Source organism: Geotrypetes seraphini, chromosome 2, assembly GCF_902459505.1.
Source record: "Geotrypetes seraphini chromosome 2, aGeoSer1.1, whole genome shotgun sequence".
Taxonomy (NCBI): Eukaryota; Metazoa; Chordata; class Amphibia; order Gymnophiona; family Dermophiidae; genus Geotrypetes; species Geotrypetes seraphini.
The window spans coordinates 504,687,904-504,706,755 of NC_047085.1; the positions used below are offsets into that span (position 1 = coordinate 504,687,904).

The following is an 18,852-nucleotide window of genomic DNA, read 5'->3' on the forward strand; positions in this document are numbered from 1 at the left end:
ACATCTTCTTAATTCATAATGGTAACCATAAAATTTTTAAAAACTACAAAGCACACTATAGGCAGAGAAAATGTTAATTATCATTTACATTTGGGGTGGGGGTTTCAAATATGTCAAGGCAAATGACTTTCAAATATGCAATGTCACCTCAGTAACTAAAGAAAAATAGACAAATATAGTGCAAAATATAGACAGCAGATATAAATTCTCAAAACTGACATGTTTTGATCACTAAATTAAAAATAAAATCATTTTTCCTACTTTTGTTTTCTTGTGATTTCATGAGTCTCTGGTTGCGTTTCCTTCTGTCTATGTATCCTTTCTTTTATTTCTTTCTTTCTGCACTCAGGCCCAACAATTGTCCCTTTCTATTCCCTCCCTCCTTCCTTCCCATGTCCTTAGTGCCCCCAGAGCCTCCTTCCCATGTCCTTAGTGCCCCCATCCTGTGTCCTTAGTACCCCCATCCTGTGTCCTTAGTGCCCCAGTGCCTCCATCCTGTGTCATTAGTGCCCCCAGTGCCTCCGTCCTGTGTCCTTAGTGCCCCTTCCTATGTCTTTAGTGCCCCCAGTGCCTCCTTCCCATGTCCTTAGTGCCCCTTCCTGTCCTTAGTGCCCCCACTACTTCCTTCCCATGTCTTTAGTGCCCCCAGTGCCTCCTTCCCAAGTCCTTAGTGCCCCTTCCCATGTCTTTAGTGCACCCAGTGTCTCCTTCCTATGTCCCTCTCACGGCCTTCCACACTTTGTCCCACCCCCACACCCCAAGCGAGCCTGCCTGCCTGTCTACCTCTCTCTTTCCCTCCCTGGCCAAAGCCAGGCTGCCTGCCTGTCTACCTCTCTCCTTCCCTCCCTCCCTGGCCAAAGCCTGCCTGCTTGCCTGCCTACCTATCTCCTTCCCTCCCTGCCGCAAAAAAAAAAAAAAAAAAGCCTCCCCATCTTTCCCCCTGTCTGCTGCTCTTACTGCCCTGCCCCTACAGCTGCTAAACCCGACAGGAAGTCTTCTTTCCGAAGTCAATTCCGATGTCGGAAAGGACGTTCTGGGCCAGCCAGGCAGCGATTGGCTGACCCAGAACATCCTCTCCGACATCAGAATTGACTTCGGAAAGAAGATTTCCTGTCAGGTTTAGCAGCTGTAGCGGCAGGGCAGTAAGAGCAGCAGACAGGGGGAAAGATGGGGAGGCTTTTTTTTTTTTTTTTTTGTGGCAGGGAGGGACAGGAAGTGATCGCCTGTCCCGTTGTCCCCGAGCACAACTTCGGGACACTGTCCCTGAAAATGGGACATTTTGGCATCCCGAAACTGTCTGTGGGGACAACGGAACTGGAGGTCTGAAAACGGGACCGTCCCGTTCAAAACGGGACGTATGGTCAGTGGCGTACCTAGGGCATGTGGCACCCGGGGCCCATCATTTTTTGACACCCCCCCCATGTAAAAAAATATTTTTTTGTAATGACCATGAAACGGAATAAATGGTCAGAATAGAAACAGGCAGTGAAAATTTTCTTATATTCCAAACATAACATAACATAAATTATGTCTGAATTGTCATGACATCAGAAGTACATATGGAGTAGTTGCAGGTGATGCTTGGGACAGTTCTGATTGTGTTAGTTCGGTTTTATGTGTTTTTTGAATAGAAGGGTTTTTATTTCTTTTTGAAGGTTTTGCAGTCTGTGGTCGATGTCAATTGGTTGTAGAGTTGGGGGTCGAGTGTTGCAGCTCGAATGGCTAGGAGGTTGTCGAACAGTTTTTTTCTTTTGACGGTTTGGTTGGAGGGTGTGTGAATGGTGTGTGAGTTCTCCTATGTCTGTTTGAAGTGGATTGAATTATTTAGCTGAAGAAATTAGTTACCCCCTCATCCCACACACATTAATTCTCTTCCATTTTTGTTCCCATTATAAAAAACACTGATAAGTTCCCAGAAAAAAAATACATTAAAATAAGAAGGGAAAACAAAGGCCCCTACAGATGAGAACATAACATAAGAATAGCCTAACTGGGTCAGACCAATGGTCCATCATGCCCAGTAGCCCATTCTCATGGTAGCCAATCCAGGACACTAATACCTGGTCAAAACCCAAAGAGTAGCAACATTCCATGCTACCGATCCAGGGCAAGCAGACACTTCCCCCATGTCTTAATAACAGATTATGGACTTTTCCTCCAGGAATTTGTCCAAATCTTTCTTAAAACCAGCTACACTATCTGCTTTTACCATAACTTCTGGCCACTTCATTTTTAAGTTTAGATCTTTCCTTTCAAACAGAGACCTTGCTAGATGTCAAATACAGCACAAGGTAACTTCACATGGACTTAGCTGTGCAGGAAATGTGAATCTCCTCATACACCCACCATATAGTGCAAAAATGTGCAAAGGTCTGTTTTTTTTTTCTTTCGATCACTACATAGCCTAATGCCACACAAGCAGCGCTGTTACAAACATATTCTGTAGGTCAATGCTAAGGATAACAAAGTTTCCTTCTTTGGACCAGAAGGAGAGAGGACCGGCTAGTGACATGTCTCCCAGGGGCAAGAACGAAGGACATCACCGACAGAATCGAGAGGATCCTGGAAGGAGCGGAGACAGAGGAGACAGTGGTGATAATCCACGTTGGAACAAACGACGTCAGCAGAAGAACTAACCGAGCAGTTCCAGACCCTGGGAAGGAAGTTGAAGCTGAGGACACGGAAGATAGCTTTCTCAGAGATCCTGCCAGTACCGAGGGCAGATGTAAGGAGGCAGACCGAGCTGCAAGCCATAAACGCATGGCTGAGGAGATGGTGCGAAGAGGAAGGCTTCCACTTTGTAAGGAACTGGTCAACTTTTTGGGGTAAGAACAAGCTCTACAGGAGGGACGGACTGCACCTGAGCACAACAGGAACAAGAATGCTGGCAAATAACGTCAAGAGCACAATAGACAAGGCTTTAAACTGAGGAGAGGGGGAAAGCTGACAGTCGATCTGGTGTCGACGCTTCGGGAAGGAATATCAAAGGAAGATATTGAAAGGGAAAACTGCAAAGTAGGCCTCCAAGGCAAGCGGGAAAATTGCGAAAAAGGACTCAAAGACGAACTACAGGAGTTCAAGGAACAAGTGAAATTAGAGAGCGAAAAGAAGGAAAAACAGCAGGAACTAAAAGGACATGCAGAAATGAGGAAGACAGCTGAGGACAAAGAAATCACACCATGGGAAGGGGAAGAACAAAATGGGACTCAGGGGCTGGCACCCCAAGAAGGGGACGACAAGAGAATCAACCCACAAGGAAGAACAACAGGGAAAGTAAAAAACCAAAACTTAAATTGCTTGTACGCCAATGCAAGGAGTCTACGGACCAAAATGGGAGAGCTGGAAGTCATGGCCAACAAAGAGGACCTATACATAATTGGAATCACAGAAACATGGTGGTCTGAGGACAACAAATGGGACGTAGTACTACCAGGTTATAAACTCTATAGGAAAGACAGGACATGTAAGAAGGGAGGAGGAATAGCGCTATACATAAAGGACTCCATTCACTCGACCAGGATGGATACGGCAACAAGGTCAGAAGGTTTGGAATCGCTATGGGTTAAGTTACCAGGAAGAAAGGGAGCCGACACAAAATTGGGACTTTATTATCGCCCACCTGGACAGCCAGAAACAAGTGACAATGACCTAGAAGCAGAATTGAGGCAGGAATGCGGAAGGGTGACGGTTATGGGAGACTTCAACCACCCTGGGATAGACTGGAGCATTGGACACTCCAGCAGCGCGAGGGAAACAAAGTTCCTGGAGGCTGTGAGGGATTGCTTCTTGGAGCAGCTGGTCCAGGAACCGACACGAGGAGATACCACTCTTGACCTAATCCTCAACGGTCTAGGGGGACCCGCAAAGGAGGTGGTAGTAGTAGGGCCACTAGGAAACAGTGATCATAACATGATCCAGTACAAACTAGAAATGGGAACATCAAAAGTGAAGAGAACCACAGCGATGGCACTCAACTTCAGAAAAGGGAACTACGAAGCTATGAGGAAAATGGTGAGACATAAACTCAGAAACAGCTCACGGAAGATGGAGACCGTAGAGAAAGCCTGGTCCCTACTCAAGAACACGGTGCAAAAAGCACAAAACATGTACATCCCCAGGTTTAGGAAAGGGCGCAAACAGAATCAAACAAAAAACAAGGTGTGGATAACAAAGGAAGTGAAGAAGGCGATAAGCGACAAGAAATCATCATTCAGAAAATGGAAAAAGGACCAAACTGAGGAAAACCGGAAGGAACACAAAAAACACCAGAAAGCGTGCCACCGAGTGGTTAGGGAAGCAAAAAGAGAATACGAAGAGAAGCTGGCTGGGGAGGCGAGAAACTTCAAACCGTTCTTTAGGTACGTGAAGGGGAGGCAACCGGCAAGGGAAGAAGTGGGACCGTTGAATGATGGAACCAGAAAGGGAGTGGTAAGAGAGGAAAAAGAGGTAGCAGACAGGTTAAACAAGTTTTTCTCGTCGGTCTTCACGAGCGAGGACACATCCAATGTACCAGAACCTGAGGAGATTATAAGTGGGGATCTAGATGAAAAGCTGGAGCGAATAGAAGTAAGCCATGAGGACGTCCTACGACAGATAGATAGATTAAAAAGCGACAAATCACCGGGCCCGGATGGAATCCACCCAAGGGTACTAAAAGAACTGAGAAAGGAAATAGCGGAAACACTCCAACAAATATGTAATCTATCATTGAAAACTGGGGAGATCCCGGAGGACTGGAAAATAGCAAATGTCACGCCTATCTTTAAGAAAGGATCAAGAGGAGACCCGGGAAACTACAGGCCGGTGAGCTTGACTTCGGTTCCGGGTAAGATGATGGAAGCACTTATTAAGGACAGCATCTGCGAGCACATGGAAAAAAATGGGCAGCTGAGGGAGAGCCAACATGGCTTCTGCAAGGGAAGGTCTTGCCTCACAAACTTACTACATTTCTTTGAGGGAATAAACAGCCAGATAGACAAAGGGGAACCCATAGACATAATTTACCTCGACTTCCAAAAAGCTTTCGACAAGGTACCCCACGAACGGCTGCTTAAGAAGCTGTGGAACCACAGAGTGGAGGGGGATGTATACCGATAGATTAAACACTGGTTGGCGGGCAGAAAACAGAGGGTTGGAGTGAAGGGCAAATACTCAGACTGGCAACGGGTCACGAGCGGAGTTCCGCAGGGGTCGGTGTTGGGACCGCTTCTGTTCAATATATTTATAGACGATCTGGAGACAGGGACGAAATGTGAGGTTATCAAATTTGCAGATGACACCAAACTCTGCAGCAGGGTTAGAACCACGGAAGACTGTGAAAACCTGCAAAGGGACCTAACGAAGCTGGAAGAGTGGGCCAAAAAGTGGCAGATGCGTTTTAATATAGAGAAATGCAAGGTCATGCATGTTGGGAAAAAGAACCCGATGTTCAGCTATACAATGGGGGGAACATTGCTAGATGTAAGTACCCTTGAAAGAGACCTGGGTGTGCTGGTGGATACAACAATGAAAGCATCAGCACAATGCGCGACAGCCTCAAAGAAAGCAAACAGAATGCTGGGTATCATCAAGAAGGGTATCACGACCAGGACAAAGGAAGTCATCATGCCACTGTACCGTGCAATGGTGCGCCCGCATCTGGAGTACTGTGTCCAGTATTGGTCGCCGTACCTCAAGAAGGACATGGCATTGCTTGAGGGGGTCCAGAGAAGAGCGACGAAAATGGTAAGAGGTATGGAAAACCTTTCGTATGCCGACAGGCTAGAACAGCTGGGGCTGTTCTCCCTGGAAAAGAGGAGACTTAGAGGAGACATGATACAAACTTTCAAGATCCTGAAAGGCATAGATAAGGTAGACAGGGACAGATTCTTCAGACTGTGGGGAACAACAAGTACAAAGGGGCACTCGGAGAAACTGAAAGGGGATAGGTTTAGAACCAATGCCAGGAAGTTCTTCTTCACCCAGAGAGTGGTGGACACATGGAACGCACTTCCGGAGGTTGTGGTGGGGCAGAAGACACTACAGGGATTCAAAGAAGGTTTGGATAAATTCCTGAAGGAAAAGGGGATTGAGGGATACAGATAGAAGTAAGGATAGGTTTTTTAGGGCAGGGAACACTTGACAGGTCATGGACCTGATGGGCCGCTGCGGGTGCGGACCGCTGGGTGCGATGGACCTCTGGTCTGATCCCGGTGGAGGCAACTTCTTATGTTCTTATAAACCACTGGAAGAGATCCCAAAACAACACCCAAAGACCCACTCAGTGTGTGAACCAGTTGAGTGGAGTGGACTAACTGGGGGGTGGAAATGGGCCCGGAGTTTGCTCAGCAGAATTTCCCAGACCACCTCTTCCTCTCAACACATTGACACGCTGCCACCACCACCACTAGGAACACCTCACTGGGTAGGCCAGCTATGCTATAAACTTTATAAAACACATTATTATATTTTCTTATAAAGCACATATTTTAACTGAACTCTCTGACATCCTCAGCCTTTCCATTCACAAAAATAGAAGGAAGAAAAGTTCCCATTTCCTGCTGTCTCATGTCCCCGGCCTATACAATATTTTTTTTCTGCAGACCCTTCAAAAGTCTGACCAAATCCTCGTTTCACTTGCATTATAAAGTACTGAGGATGCCATCTCTCCCCAATCCCAGGTCCTAAAGTCTAAGACAGTAGCGCAAACTAATGCTGCCAGATTCAGGAAAAAAAATTTTGATTCGATTCAGCCTATTGAATTGGTTTTTCAATTCGATTTTCCTGCCCAGTTGGGTGATTTTTTTGAAAACTCCTGGTGGGTTTTATAGCTTTTTCACCCCCTTTGGCTTCTCCTAATCACACTGGCGCTGTGGTGTAAATAAAATAAAGAAACAAAAAGGACTTTTCCTCTCTCTGTTAAATCCTAGCTCACGTTTGCAGTCCAACACCAGCTCTGGCAGGATACACATTTCAAATCTGACATATTATAATCACAAAACAGAAAATAACATTAATTTTTCTACCTTTTGTTGTCTGGTTATATTTCAAATCTTGTTGGTCCAAGGCTCTGGTTTTCTTCTGATAACTTGGGGTCTCCTTCTTTCTTCTTTCTGCATGCTAACCATCCATCTGCCAACTCTGTCCTCCCTTTCCATTTCCCTTCCCTCCCCAGGAAGTCTGGTATCTTTCCTTTTTTTCATCTCCCTCCACAGATCCACCTTTTAACTACCCTTTCATCCGGCATCTCTCCCTCCTTCCCCACCACCCGAGTCCACCATCTCTCCCTTTCTTTTCCCAATTACCCTCCTATCCAGTATCTCTATCCCTCCTCCACATCATCCCTTGTGTCCAATTTCTCTCCCTTTCTGTTCCTTCCCTCCCTAAATCCCATGGTCCATCATCTCTCTCCCTCTCCTCTATTTTCAGACCCATTATTTCTTCCTCCCACCCAAAGTTTGGCATATGCACGTCTCTTTGAACACCCCCTTCCCTCCGTGTACTTCTAAACCAGGGTCCCCCCCAAAGGCCTGTCCCCCCTTAAAGGTCTGCCTGTCCCCCCTTGAAGGCCTGCACCCCCCTTGAAGGCCTGTCTCACTTCCTTGAAGGCCTGTCCCCCCCTTGAAGGCCTGCCTGTCCCCCCTTGAAGGTCTGCACCCCCCCTGAAGGCCTGCACCCCCCCCGAAGGCCTGTCCTCCCCCCCTTGTAGGCCTGTCCCCCCTTGTAGGCCTGCCTTCCTGTCCCCCCCTTGAAGGCCTGTCCCCCCCTTGAAGGTCTGCACCCCCCGAAGGCCTGCACCCCCCTGAAGGCCTGTCCCCCCTTGAAGGCCTGCACCCCCCCCGAAGGCCTGAACCCCCCCGAAGGCCTGCACCCCCCTTGAAGGCCTGTCCCACCCCTTGTAGGCCTGTCCCCCCCTTGTAGGCCTGTCCCCCCCTTGTAGGCCTGTCCCCCCCTTGAAGGCCTGCACCCCCCCGAAGGCCTGCACCCCTCCAAGGCCTGTTCCCCCTTTGAAGGCCTGTCCCACCCCCTTGTAGACCTGTCCCCCCCTTGATGGCCTGCCTGCCCCCCCTTGAAGGCCTGTCCCTCCCCCTTGAAGGTCTGCCACACCCCCAAAGGCCTGTCCCCCCCCTTGAAGGTCTGCACCCCCCCGAAGGCCTGTCCTCCCCCCCTTGTAGGCCTGTCCCCCCCTTGAAGGCCTGTCCCCCCCCCTTGAAGGCCTGCACCCCCCCCGAAGGCCTGCACCCCCCTGAAGGCCTGTCCCCCCTTGAAGGCCTGCACCCCCTTGAAGGTCTGCACCCCCCCGAAGGCCTGAACCCTCCCGAAGGCCTGAACCCCCCTTGAAGGCCTGTCCCACCCCCTTGTAGGCCTGTCCCACCCCCTTGTAGGCCTGTCCCCCCCCCTTGAAGGCCTGCACCCCCCCCGAAGGCCTGCACCCCCCCAAGGCCTGTTCCCCCCTTGAAGGCCTGTCCCACCCCCTTGTAGGCTTGTCCCACCCCCTTGTAGACCTGTCCCCCCCTTGAAGGCCTGCCTGCCCCCCCTTGAAGGCCTGCCTGCCCCCCCTTGAAGGTCTGCACACACCCCCAAAGGCCTGTCCCCCCCCCTTGAAGGCCTGTCCCCCCTTGAAGGCCTTCCTGCCTGTCTGTCACCCCCCTCCTCCTTGAAAGCCTGCCTGCCTGCCCGCCCGCCCCACCCCGAAGGACCGCTCGCCCCTGGCCTCCCCGCACCACTATGAAGCAGCACTACCTATGCTCCCGGCCTTGCCGTTCAGTCCCCCCCACCCCCACCCCCGAAGGACCGCTCGCCCCACTGACCTTCCTGCACCACCTATGAAGCAGCCGCAGCAGGATCCCGACGTCAGCGATCTCTGCGCTGCTTCCTGCGCCGCGTTCCCGCCCCTCCTCTGACATCAGAGGAGGGGCGGGACCGCGGCGCAGGAAGCAGCGCCCAAGCAGCTCAGGTATCGCTGAAGTCGCGATCCTGCTGCGGGCTGCTTCACAGGTGGTGCAGGAAGGTCAGTGGGGCGAGCGGTCCTTCGGGGGTGGTGGTGGGGGGAATGAACGGCAAGGCCGGGAACACCCCCTCATGGCTGGCACCCGGGGCGGACCGCCCCTCCCACCCCCCTTAGTACGCCACTGCATATGGTCATCTTAGGCATGGTGGACAAACTCGGGCAATTTATTCCAGGCATAGGGGGCAGCCAGATGAAAGGAACAAAGTGTGGAATTGACAGTGGAGGAGAAGGGTACAGCTAAGAAAGAGCAGCTGATCTGAGCAACGGAGTATAAGAAGAAAGGCGATCAGGGCACCAAGGGAAGAGGTCCTGGGGTTTCGTCAACCGTCTGACTTTCGGTTTAAAAAAATGGGAACACATAAGTCCCTATTATCAAAAACTTCACTGGCTGCCCCTCGAGGCTAAAGTATTACAGTGGAATCTTTGGAATAATTCATTCCAAAAGCATGCTCGTAATCCAAATTACTCGTATATCAAAGCGAGTTTCCCCATTGAAAATAAGGGAAACTCGCTTGATTCATTCCCCTCCCCCCAAAGGCCAGTGGCACTGCTCTACCCCCCCCCCCCCCGAGAACCGGCATTGCTGCCCCCTGCTCACGAAGGCCCCCCCCCCGCATGATCCGTCATCCTCCCCGCGATCCGGAATCCCCCTCCTGCTCGCATCACCCCCCCACTGTGATCTGACATCCTCCCCGTACCCATCACCCACCCGAACACATCACTTACCCCCCCCATCTGGCACCTGGCACTGGCACCAACGCACAGGACATGCTGGTGCCCGAAGATCTGTCGTCCTTTTTGTTGGGCCTTGAGCATCTGCATATGGGAAGGATGTCGAATCGCAGCGGGGGGGGGGGGGGAGGGGGCGACACAAGCGAGGGGGGTGCCGGATCACGCGGGGAGGCGCTCGTACATTGAGGAAAGCGCGATTTCCGAGGCGCCGATTTTCCGAATGTTTTGCTCGTCTTGCAAAACACTCACAAACCGGTGCACTCGTAAAACGAGGTACCACTGTACTCGTATATCAAAGCGAGTTTCCCCATAGGAACTAAGGGAAACTTGCTTGATTGGTTCTCACCCACCCCCATCCCCCGAGGCCATGTGGCGCTGCTCTACCCCCCAAGAACCGGCATTGATCCCCCCGCTCATAAAGGCCCCCCCGCATGCTCCGCTATCCCCCCCGATGCGATCCGGCGATCTTCGCGCTGGGCCTTGAGCATCTGCGCATGCTCAAGGCCTTCGGGTTCCCTTTCTCAACCGATTTGTCACCTAAGAATTTGTTGTTTATTATCTCTCATATTCTGTATACTGAATTAATTGCTTCTAGGTGAGAGATGCCGGGCCACAGAGCCCCCTGGAGCAGTGCATCAGGCCCCCCTGACCTCCTTATGTGCCTAAGGCAAGTGACTACTTGGCCTACCCTTTAATCCAGTCCTCCCTACAATTGATCTTTTATCCCAAATTTTCCAAAGCACAGAGGAAAATAAATGTTCACTCACCGGTAGAAATGTCCTCTGAACACTTCTGACAAAGCTGTATGCTATTACTGTGGCTTCTCAAGCTGAATCCTCTCAAACACAGCATTAAAGGAGGGATTTTGACTATCTTTGCCTCTATAAGGTCTTCTAACCAAGTCCAAGTAGCTAAACTTGAGGCTGTACTAAAAACTGTTCTCGACTAAATGAGGAAGACTACGATCCTTCTCTAAATTCACATTTAATTTAATTGATGACAAATGAATCAAATAACATAACATAACATCGTGTTTTTAAACTGCATAACCAGAAGTTCAACGTGGTTAACAAAAAATTAATAATAAAATAACACAGAAGACGCCCAGAGCTATTTGGCCAAACACTTTGAGAAAAGGTAGTTTTTCAACTGGCTTCTAAATCAACCCTGAATGACAAAGCTTGCCTAGCTCAATTTTGTTAGCCTCTGGTGACTCACTGAAAATTGATTTTCCTTTTTAAAAAAAAAAAATATTACTTTTCTTTATTGAGAAAGTAAATCACTTACAAATAGCAAGATATACAGCTCAACCACAACTGAACCCCCTCCCCCTCCCAACTCAGCAAAATGTAATTCTTCAGTACAATGTCCAATACAACTCAGAGAATCATCCCCCAAATCCCCCCCGGGCCATTGTCACTAGCACAAAAGGTATGAATAGGGATACAACAGGTGTAGCCAAATATCAAGGACTCTCCAACCATCGCACATAAGGGTCTCACACTTTAAAAAATGGTGTAGTACGATTATGCAGTAAAGCTGTTAACTTAGACATTCGAAAAATAAAGTCCAGCAATTGACCCCGAACCGGAGGATGAGCCTGTTTCCAGTGGACAGCCAGTAGAAGTCTACTAGCCGTAAAAATATAGCAGGCCAACTTATGGGCTTTATTCGAAAGCACCCCGATAACACATACAGAAGAGAACCTCCCTGAAAATTGATTTTTCATCTAGAATTCTGGGTTTTATTCTGCATTCTTCACTGTCATTATCTAATCAAATTAATCAGGTTACTAACAAATGCTTTTTTTCAGTTTAAAGATGCTTAGAAGAGTACGTCATCTTTTTTTTCAGCAATATTTTGTAGTTTTGGTTCAGGCCATTATTTTATCTCAGTTGGACTTTGGCAACTCGCTTTATGCTTGTTTAAGTAAATGTAATTTGAGGAGGCTATAATTTATCCAGAATACGGTGGCTAAACTGATATACGGTAAACATAAATATGACCATGTCACACCTTTACTGAGATCCCTTCACTGACTTCCTGTTTACTGGAGGATCCAATTTAAATGTGCAACTGTTCAAAATCCTATATGGTATTTTTTCTCCTTTGGCTCCTGTCTCATTTAATTCACAAGAAATCTCTAATTGTAGGAGCTCTCAGAAATATAAACTTGGCTTTTCCACTGCTAAAGGAATAAAAACTATGGCCAATTTTTGTCAATCATTTTCTTTTTTATTCGTAAAAGTTTGGAATGACCTTCCTTCTATAATTAGAGTTCTCTCTCATCTACCCACTTTTCGTACAGTACTGAAGACATCTATTTCAGAAAATTACTAATGATCCGTCTTTTTCAAATCAATCATAAAAGATAAAATTCTGGCCCAAAAGATATAGGGCTCCTTTTACTAAGCTGCAGTAGCGTTTTTAGCACGCGCTGCAGATTAGCCCGCACTAATCCCTGCGCTACGCGGAAAAACACAATAGAGGTGTTGGCTTCTAGCGTGCGCTAAAACCGCTAGCGCAGCTTAGTAAAAGGAGCCCATAGTTTCTGTTCTAATCTCTTGTATAATTTTATTAATATTATGTTAACCGAGTCGAGCCCTCCTGTTGGGATGAATCGGTATTAAAAAAATCATAAGATTAGATTACATCTGTGTAAAATATACTCCGTGTAACATCCTATATGTGCATTTTCTCCTTACCAAACTAGTTATAACTGTGGGAATACTGGCCAGGGCCTGACGTATATCAAGTTCCCTTATAGGCACTCCCAATTCCTCCCCCCCATTTATGGACCAGGTCTCCAAACGATACATTGGGCATTAAGCTCCAGATAAGTTTGTACAACCGTGAAACAGATAGGGGGACTCTATCTGCCAATATGTCTTGTATCCTCTGAAGGACCCCAACAGAGAGACCAGTAGCCCTCAAAGCTGCCACATAATGTGCCAACTGAATACAGCCATAATAAGCACCCAGAGTCTCCTCTATTGGACAGAGATTTTTAATAGTAGACATTCAGAATATATCTAAAAAAGGGGAAGTTTTACTAATAGGTGTTTGTTGATTAGGGTATTCCTATTACGGGGACTTTTAGAAGTAGGGAGATCCTGGATTCTCTACAAGCAGAACTGTTCCAGCAGTTGGTAATGGAACCCACGCAGGATGTGGTCTTACTGGACTTAGTGCTTACAAATGGGGAAAGTGTAGCTAAGAAGAAAAAAAATTTAAATTGAATTAGGTTGGGCAGATTGGATGGACCATTCGGATTGTTATCTGCTGTCATCTACTATGTTACATGTAAATGGTTTAACTGCTGTGTATGCCTGTTGACCTGTGTGAATCATTTGGTGTCTTTTTAGACCGGAACGCCGAGCAAAGCTTTTATTACAATCACTACATGTAAACGGTTTGTGACCTGTGTGAATCATTTGGTGTCTTTTTAGATCTGAATGCTGAGCGAAGTTTTTATTACACTCCGTACATGTAAATGGTCTGTCTCCTGTGTGAATCTTCTGGTGAATTTTTAGACCTGAAAGCCGAGTGAAGCTTTTTTTACATTCAATACATGTAAATGGTTTCACTGCTGTGTGGGTCTGTTGGTGAATTTTTAGAGTTGAAAGCTGAATGAAGCTTTTATTACACTCACTACATGAAAATGGTTTGCGACCTGTGTGAATCATTTGGTGTCTTTTTAAAATGTAATGCTGAGTGAAGCTTTTATTACACTCAGTACATGTAAATTGTTTCACTGCTCTGTGAGTCTGTTCATGACTTTTTAGATGTGAATGCTGAATGAAGCTTTTATTACACTCACTACACATAAACGGTTTGTGACCTGTGTGAATCATTTGGTGTGTTTTTAGGTGTGAATGCTGAGTGAAGCTTTTATTACACTCAGTACATGTAAATGATCTGTCTCCTGTGTGAATCTTCTGGTGAAATTTTAGACCTGAAAGCCGAGCGAAACTTTTATTGCACTCAGTACATGTAAATTGTTTCACTGCTCTGTGGGTCTGTTCATGACTTTTTAGATATGAATGCCGAGTGAAGCTTTTATTACACTCACTACACATAAACGGTTTGTGACCTGTCTGAATCATTTGGTGTCTTTTTAGATCTGAAATCTGAGTGAAGTTTTTATTACATTCAGTACAGCTAAACGGTCTGTCTCCTGTGTGAATCATTCGGTGTCTTTTTAGAACTGAACACTGAGTGAAGCTTTTATTACACTCACTACATGTAAACTGTTTCACTGCTCTGTGAATCTGTTCATGACTTTTTAGATTTGAACGCTGAGTGAAGCTTTTATTACACTCACTACATGTAAACGGTTTGTGACCTGTGTGAATCATTTGGTGTCTTTTTAGATCTGGAAGCCGAGTGAAGCTTTTATTACATTCAATACATGTAAATGGTTTAACTGCTATGTGGGTCTGTTGACCTGTGTGAATCATTTGGTGTCTTTTTAGATCTGAACTTTGAATAAAGCTTTTATTACATTCAGTACACGTAAACGGTTTGTATCCAGTGTGAAACATTTGGTGTCTTTTTAGATATGAAATCTGACTGAAATTTTTATTACATTCACTACATGTAAACGGTTTGTGACCTGTGTGAATCATTTGGTGTCTTTTTAGATCTGAAATCTGACTGAAGTTTTTATTACATTCACTACATGTAAACGGTTTGTGACCTGTGTGAATCATTCGGTGTCTTTTTAACTCTGAAAGCCGAGTGAAGTTTTTATTACATTCAATACATGTAAATGGTTTAACTGCTGTGTGGGTCTGTTGACCTGTATGAATCATTTGGTGTCTTTTTAGAAATGTATGCTTAGTGAAGCTTTTATTGCACTCAGTACAGCTAAATGGTTTGACTGCTGTGGGGGTTTGTTGGTGAATTTTTAAAGTTGAACGGTGTGTGAGGCTTTTATTACATTCAACAGATGGAAATAGTTTCTCATGTTTAGGATTTGTTTTGTGTATTTGGTGTTCTGGAAACAATGGGAAGCTCTTATCACACTTAGGAGAAATAAAGGTGATGCTCTTATTACATGTGAATTCCTTCTGGTGTATTTTTCCTTTACTCTTGTCATATTGGAATTTAGAAGTCATTTTGTCACTATTATTCATTTGGGAGGGTCTCTCTGCCAGGTGTCTCTGGTCCTCAGCGATGTTACTGAGCTCCCCGTCATTTCTCTCACACTTAGTGACTCCATCCCTTGAGTCTCCTGCAGGGTCTCTCTGTTCCTTTGATTCTTGCTTACAACTAATCCTTTCTGTTCCCTGGGAAATATGCTCACAGACATTTTCCGATGGTGTTTGAATTTCTTCCATTTCTAGAGGATCTTCTCCTCGATTCTTCCATTCTTGTGAGATCGTCTGATCTGCTGGATAGAAACAGAAGGTATTACTCATGAGTTAGAAAAGAGCAATGGTTTCTAAGCTAGAACCTGCATATAATAAGGTTATATCACACCAGGATTTTCCATGTATGACTTGAGAATTGGTCAAGTTCTTATTTGCATTTACAGTGACATGCCTGGTGTTAGTCCGCTGTTGGCATTCCCCCCAAACCAAACAATAGCTTCCACGCAGAATGGACTATGTCCAACAGATGTGTAAATTAGCGGCCATTAGAAGGCAAACATGGCTCTCCTATAGTAAGATCTGGACTATTTATGAGAAATGGAGATCTACTCCTCAAAGGTCAATTTGAATTAGGCAGCTGGTATCTTCCCGGCCTCTCTTTACTGTTTGCACTGTATCTCTTCTGGGGCGTAGGGTTCGCAGGGGTCAGTTGGACAAAGCTTGTTGTATTTGCTGTAGTGTGTATATTGGCTGTTTTCTATTTGGAACTTTGTATTATTGCTCTTTTTCATAGTCATTAAAGTGGTTAAAAAAATACATTTCTTATTTGCAAACCATTTTTTGAAGATTTATCTCCACACAGTGCAGGTTTGTGAGACGATAAGATGTTCTTTGGAAATGGCAGTGTGTAGAGGTTAAGGGAGTCAAAAATCCAAGTGCTACGCTGGTATTTTATTCCGGCAATTTGGTGCGCCAAATCCATTCTAGAATCTTAACTTAAGTCCGTACGTACACGTAAGCTAGAGCAGTAGCAGGTGAAAACGCGAGTGCCAAAATGTCACCACTTATGTACGGAACGGACAATATTCTATAGGATTTGCGTGTAAGTACAGGACTCGCCCAGAGCCCACTCGTGTCCTGCTTATTTCCACACCACTCCTCGCACTTACAGCTATATCTGCCATATAACCTCCACTGTGGCACGTAATTGCTGTTCTAGCATGAAAATTACTTGCCAATGCGGCACTTAACGTCTGGGACACTCTATATCACATGTGTCAAACACAAGGCCTTCCTGCTGAATCCGGCCCACCTGGCCGTTTTATGTGGCCCACGGTGACTGCGCGCCTTACACTACATCAGGGGTGTCCAACTCGCAGGCCGCAGGCAGCCAGCTTGAGGGCGATGCTGCGTTTTACTCATTGCCACCCCCGGGTGTTCACCTTCTGGACGGCTCCCTCCTCTTCACTGCCGCACTCGTTTCTCTGCACAATTCAGTGACTGAATTGTGTCAATGTTGAGAATTTACATCTGCTAAATTTTGCACTGTTCAGGAAGAAATGCATTTGTTTCTATTTCTCTGGGTTGTACTGCATACAGAGTCTTGAATCTTAGGGTTTTCTTTGTATATATTAGTACTTTTAGTATTTTACTCTATGGAAATTACGAACAATTAGGCCTTACTTTGAATTTTCTGCTTTTAAATTATTGGTCCAATCTCTACTACTGAGTCTCTTAGATGATTGTAACATCGTATATTTGTCTACTACCAAGAAAGAATTGTTGAGATTGTCACTGATTCAGAACACGGCAGTTAAGACAAATCTATGGACTGAAGAAGTATGATCACGTTACGTTATTTTACTGTGAACTGCATTGGTTGCCCACAGAGGCCTGGGTATTGTTTAAATTGGGCTGCCTCTGTTATTAGGTTCTATATGGCACAGCCCCTATCTACCTGGGCAACAGTTTCTCCATAGCTACGCATAAATACAGCAGAAAAACTCGTGCTTTGTTTAATTTTACCTCTGTAAAGAATTGTAAAAGCAAGAGATTCCATGATCATTCTTTGGCATCTCAGGCAGCTTCTCATGAAAAAGAATTTTGTTCGTTATTGCTTACAGCTGTTTCCTACAAACATTATAGAAAACAGCTGGATCCAAGATGGCCGCAACAGCTTGCTGCTGAGACAGACGCTGCGGATCTTACCTGCAACCTAACTTCGTTTAATATGCCGAAACGGAGGGGTAGGGCCGTCGGTAATGCCTCCCGACGGCATGCTGTTCCACCGATCGCCTCCAACGTCTGCAGAGGGAAACTGAGCTCTCGGGACCTCGCCCGCTGGAGACGCCGCCGAGGAGTGACATAGCGGTGGATCTCGTTGGGCTAGACACCACCTTGAGCTCCGAGATTAGACCGCCGCCCCGCAGCCTCAGAGAACGAGCTCCCCGCGTGTGCTCAACGGGTCCGGAGAGGCGGCGTTTGAGTCATGAGAGGCTGCTGAGAGCTTGCTGGAGATCCCCGGAGAGACTGCCTGAGGAAGAACTTCCGACGGAGACGGATCGAGGCAGTCAAGGGGTATGTCTGGGAGCTGAGATTTCTTTACCACCACTTGAAACCTTTTTAATTGCAACCAGAGCTAACCATCAACCTGAATTTATTAACAATTTACTTATTCCATACACTCAAACTAGGTCCTTAAGATCCACAGCTCATAACCTTTTTACACAGGTATAGAAAGCTAACCAGGTAATAAGTATAGAAACCCAACAGGTCGTGCATGTGCAAGACCGGAGGGTTAGGACTACGATGGGAAGATAGGACTTCAATGAGAAACCAAGGTGGCAAGGGAGCCCCTTCTGGTGATTCAAACAGGTCGTGACCTGTTTGGGCCGCCGCGGGAGCGGACTGCCGGGCAGGATGGACCTATGGTCTGACCCGGCGGAGGCACTGCTTATGTTCTTACTATCCCCTCGTTGAAGTATATCAACACAATGAGGGCTACAATTTTTTCCGTCAGTTCCCCTTCACTTTGGTACAGTATTCCAAATCACTGATGTGAAATAACAAGTCTTGCCAATTTTAAGGCAAAATGAAAGACATTTTTATTTCTTGATGCATTTGACACCTACACTGCCCTTTTAAGGGCAAATCAGTTTTTGGAAAGGATTTTTTATCTTTAGTCACCCTTCCTTTTGTTTTTTTCCCTAAATGTTCTTTTTCTTCTACCAATTGTAGTTCCAGCCCTTCTTCCCTTCATTTCCGTTTGTCCACGTTACTAAAAAAAAAATAAAAAAATTGTCACTTCCCTGTTTTATTTTTTTTTTATCAATAAATGTTTATTGAAAATTTTTGAAAATATACGAACCAGAATATAAATATCGGGGACAACAGAATGGAAAGCAAACGTACAAAGACCACAACAAAAGAACTACAAATCTCATAAAGCGCCCCCAACAATACAAACAAGCCCCCGATATCCATCAATAACCAGAACTCCACAGATCCCCCCCCTCCCTCCCGCTCCACCTCCATCAAAGAGGGACCCCCTGTTCCCCGTTTTATTTTTAATTGTTTTGTAACTTATTCTGATACATTGTTTTGGTATTTCTCTGTACACCACCTTGAAGGTTTGATTAGGCGGTATAAGAAATTTTTAAATAAACTTGAAACTAAACCTCCAGAAGTTACTCTGGAAGCAATACGGGACTTGGTAGAAAAACTTAGGAATTCAATTGTGCCACAACTTAACAAACAGGGAGAGAGATTAGAAGAACAAGTAAAAGAAATTTCTAATTTAAAACAAGACACCAGGACATTTAAAAGTTTCTATGGAAGTTCAAGAAGCCCTAATAATGGATAAGACTTACTTAAGGAAAAAACTTGAGACTTTGGAAAACTTAGGCAGAGCTAACAATTTACGTATTTTAATTTTTCCTAAGATACCACTGGTCACTCCAATAGAGAGGGTGAAAAGGTACTTTAGAGAAATTTTGGATATACCGGAACAATCTATGCCTCCCCTTGTAAGAATTT

General features: G+C 45.9%; 1 protein-coding gene across 8 annotated transcripts in view; it reads right to left on the reverse strand.

Annotated features, from left to right (window-relative positions):
* Positions 1-12,074: 12,074 nt before the first annotated feature.
* LOC117354558 (oocyte zinc finger protein XlCOF6-like) overlaps positions 12,075-18,852 on the reverse strand; it is a 41,517-nt gene continuing 34,739 nt past the window's right edge. For 6 of the 8 annotated variants that reach the window (XM_033932292.1, XM_033932293.1, XM_033932290.1 and 3 more), the window contains one exon: positions 12,075-15,116. In XM_033932292.1, the coding sequence (XP_033788183.1) occupies positions 12,997-15,116 (2,120 nt within the window). In that variant the 3' untranslated portion in view covers positions 12,075-12,996. The remainder of the gene's footprint in view (positions 15,117-18,852) is intronic. The other 2 variants (XM_033932291.1, XM_033932289.1) reach the window with 1 other exon arrangement.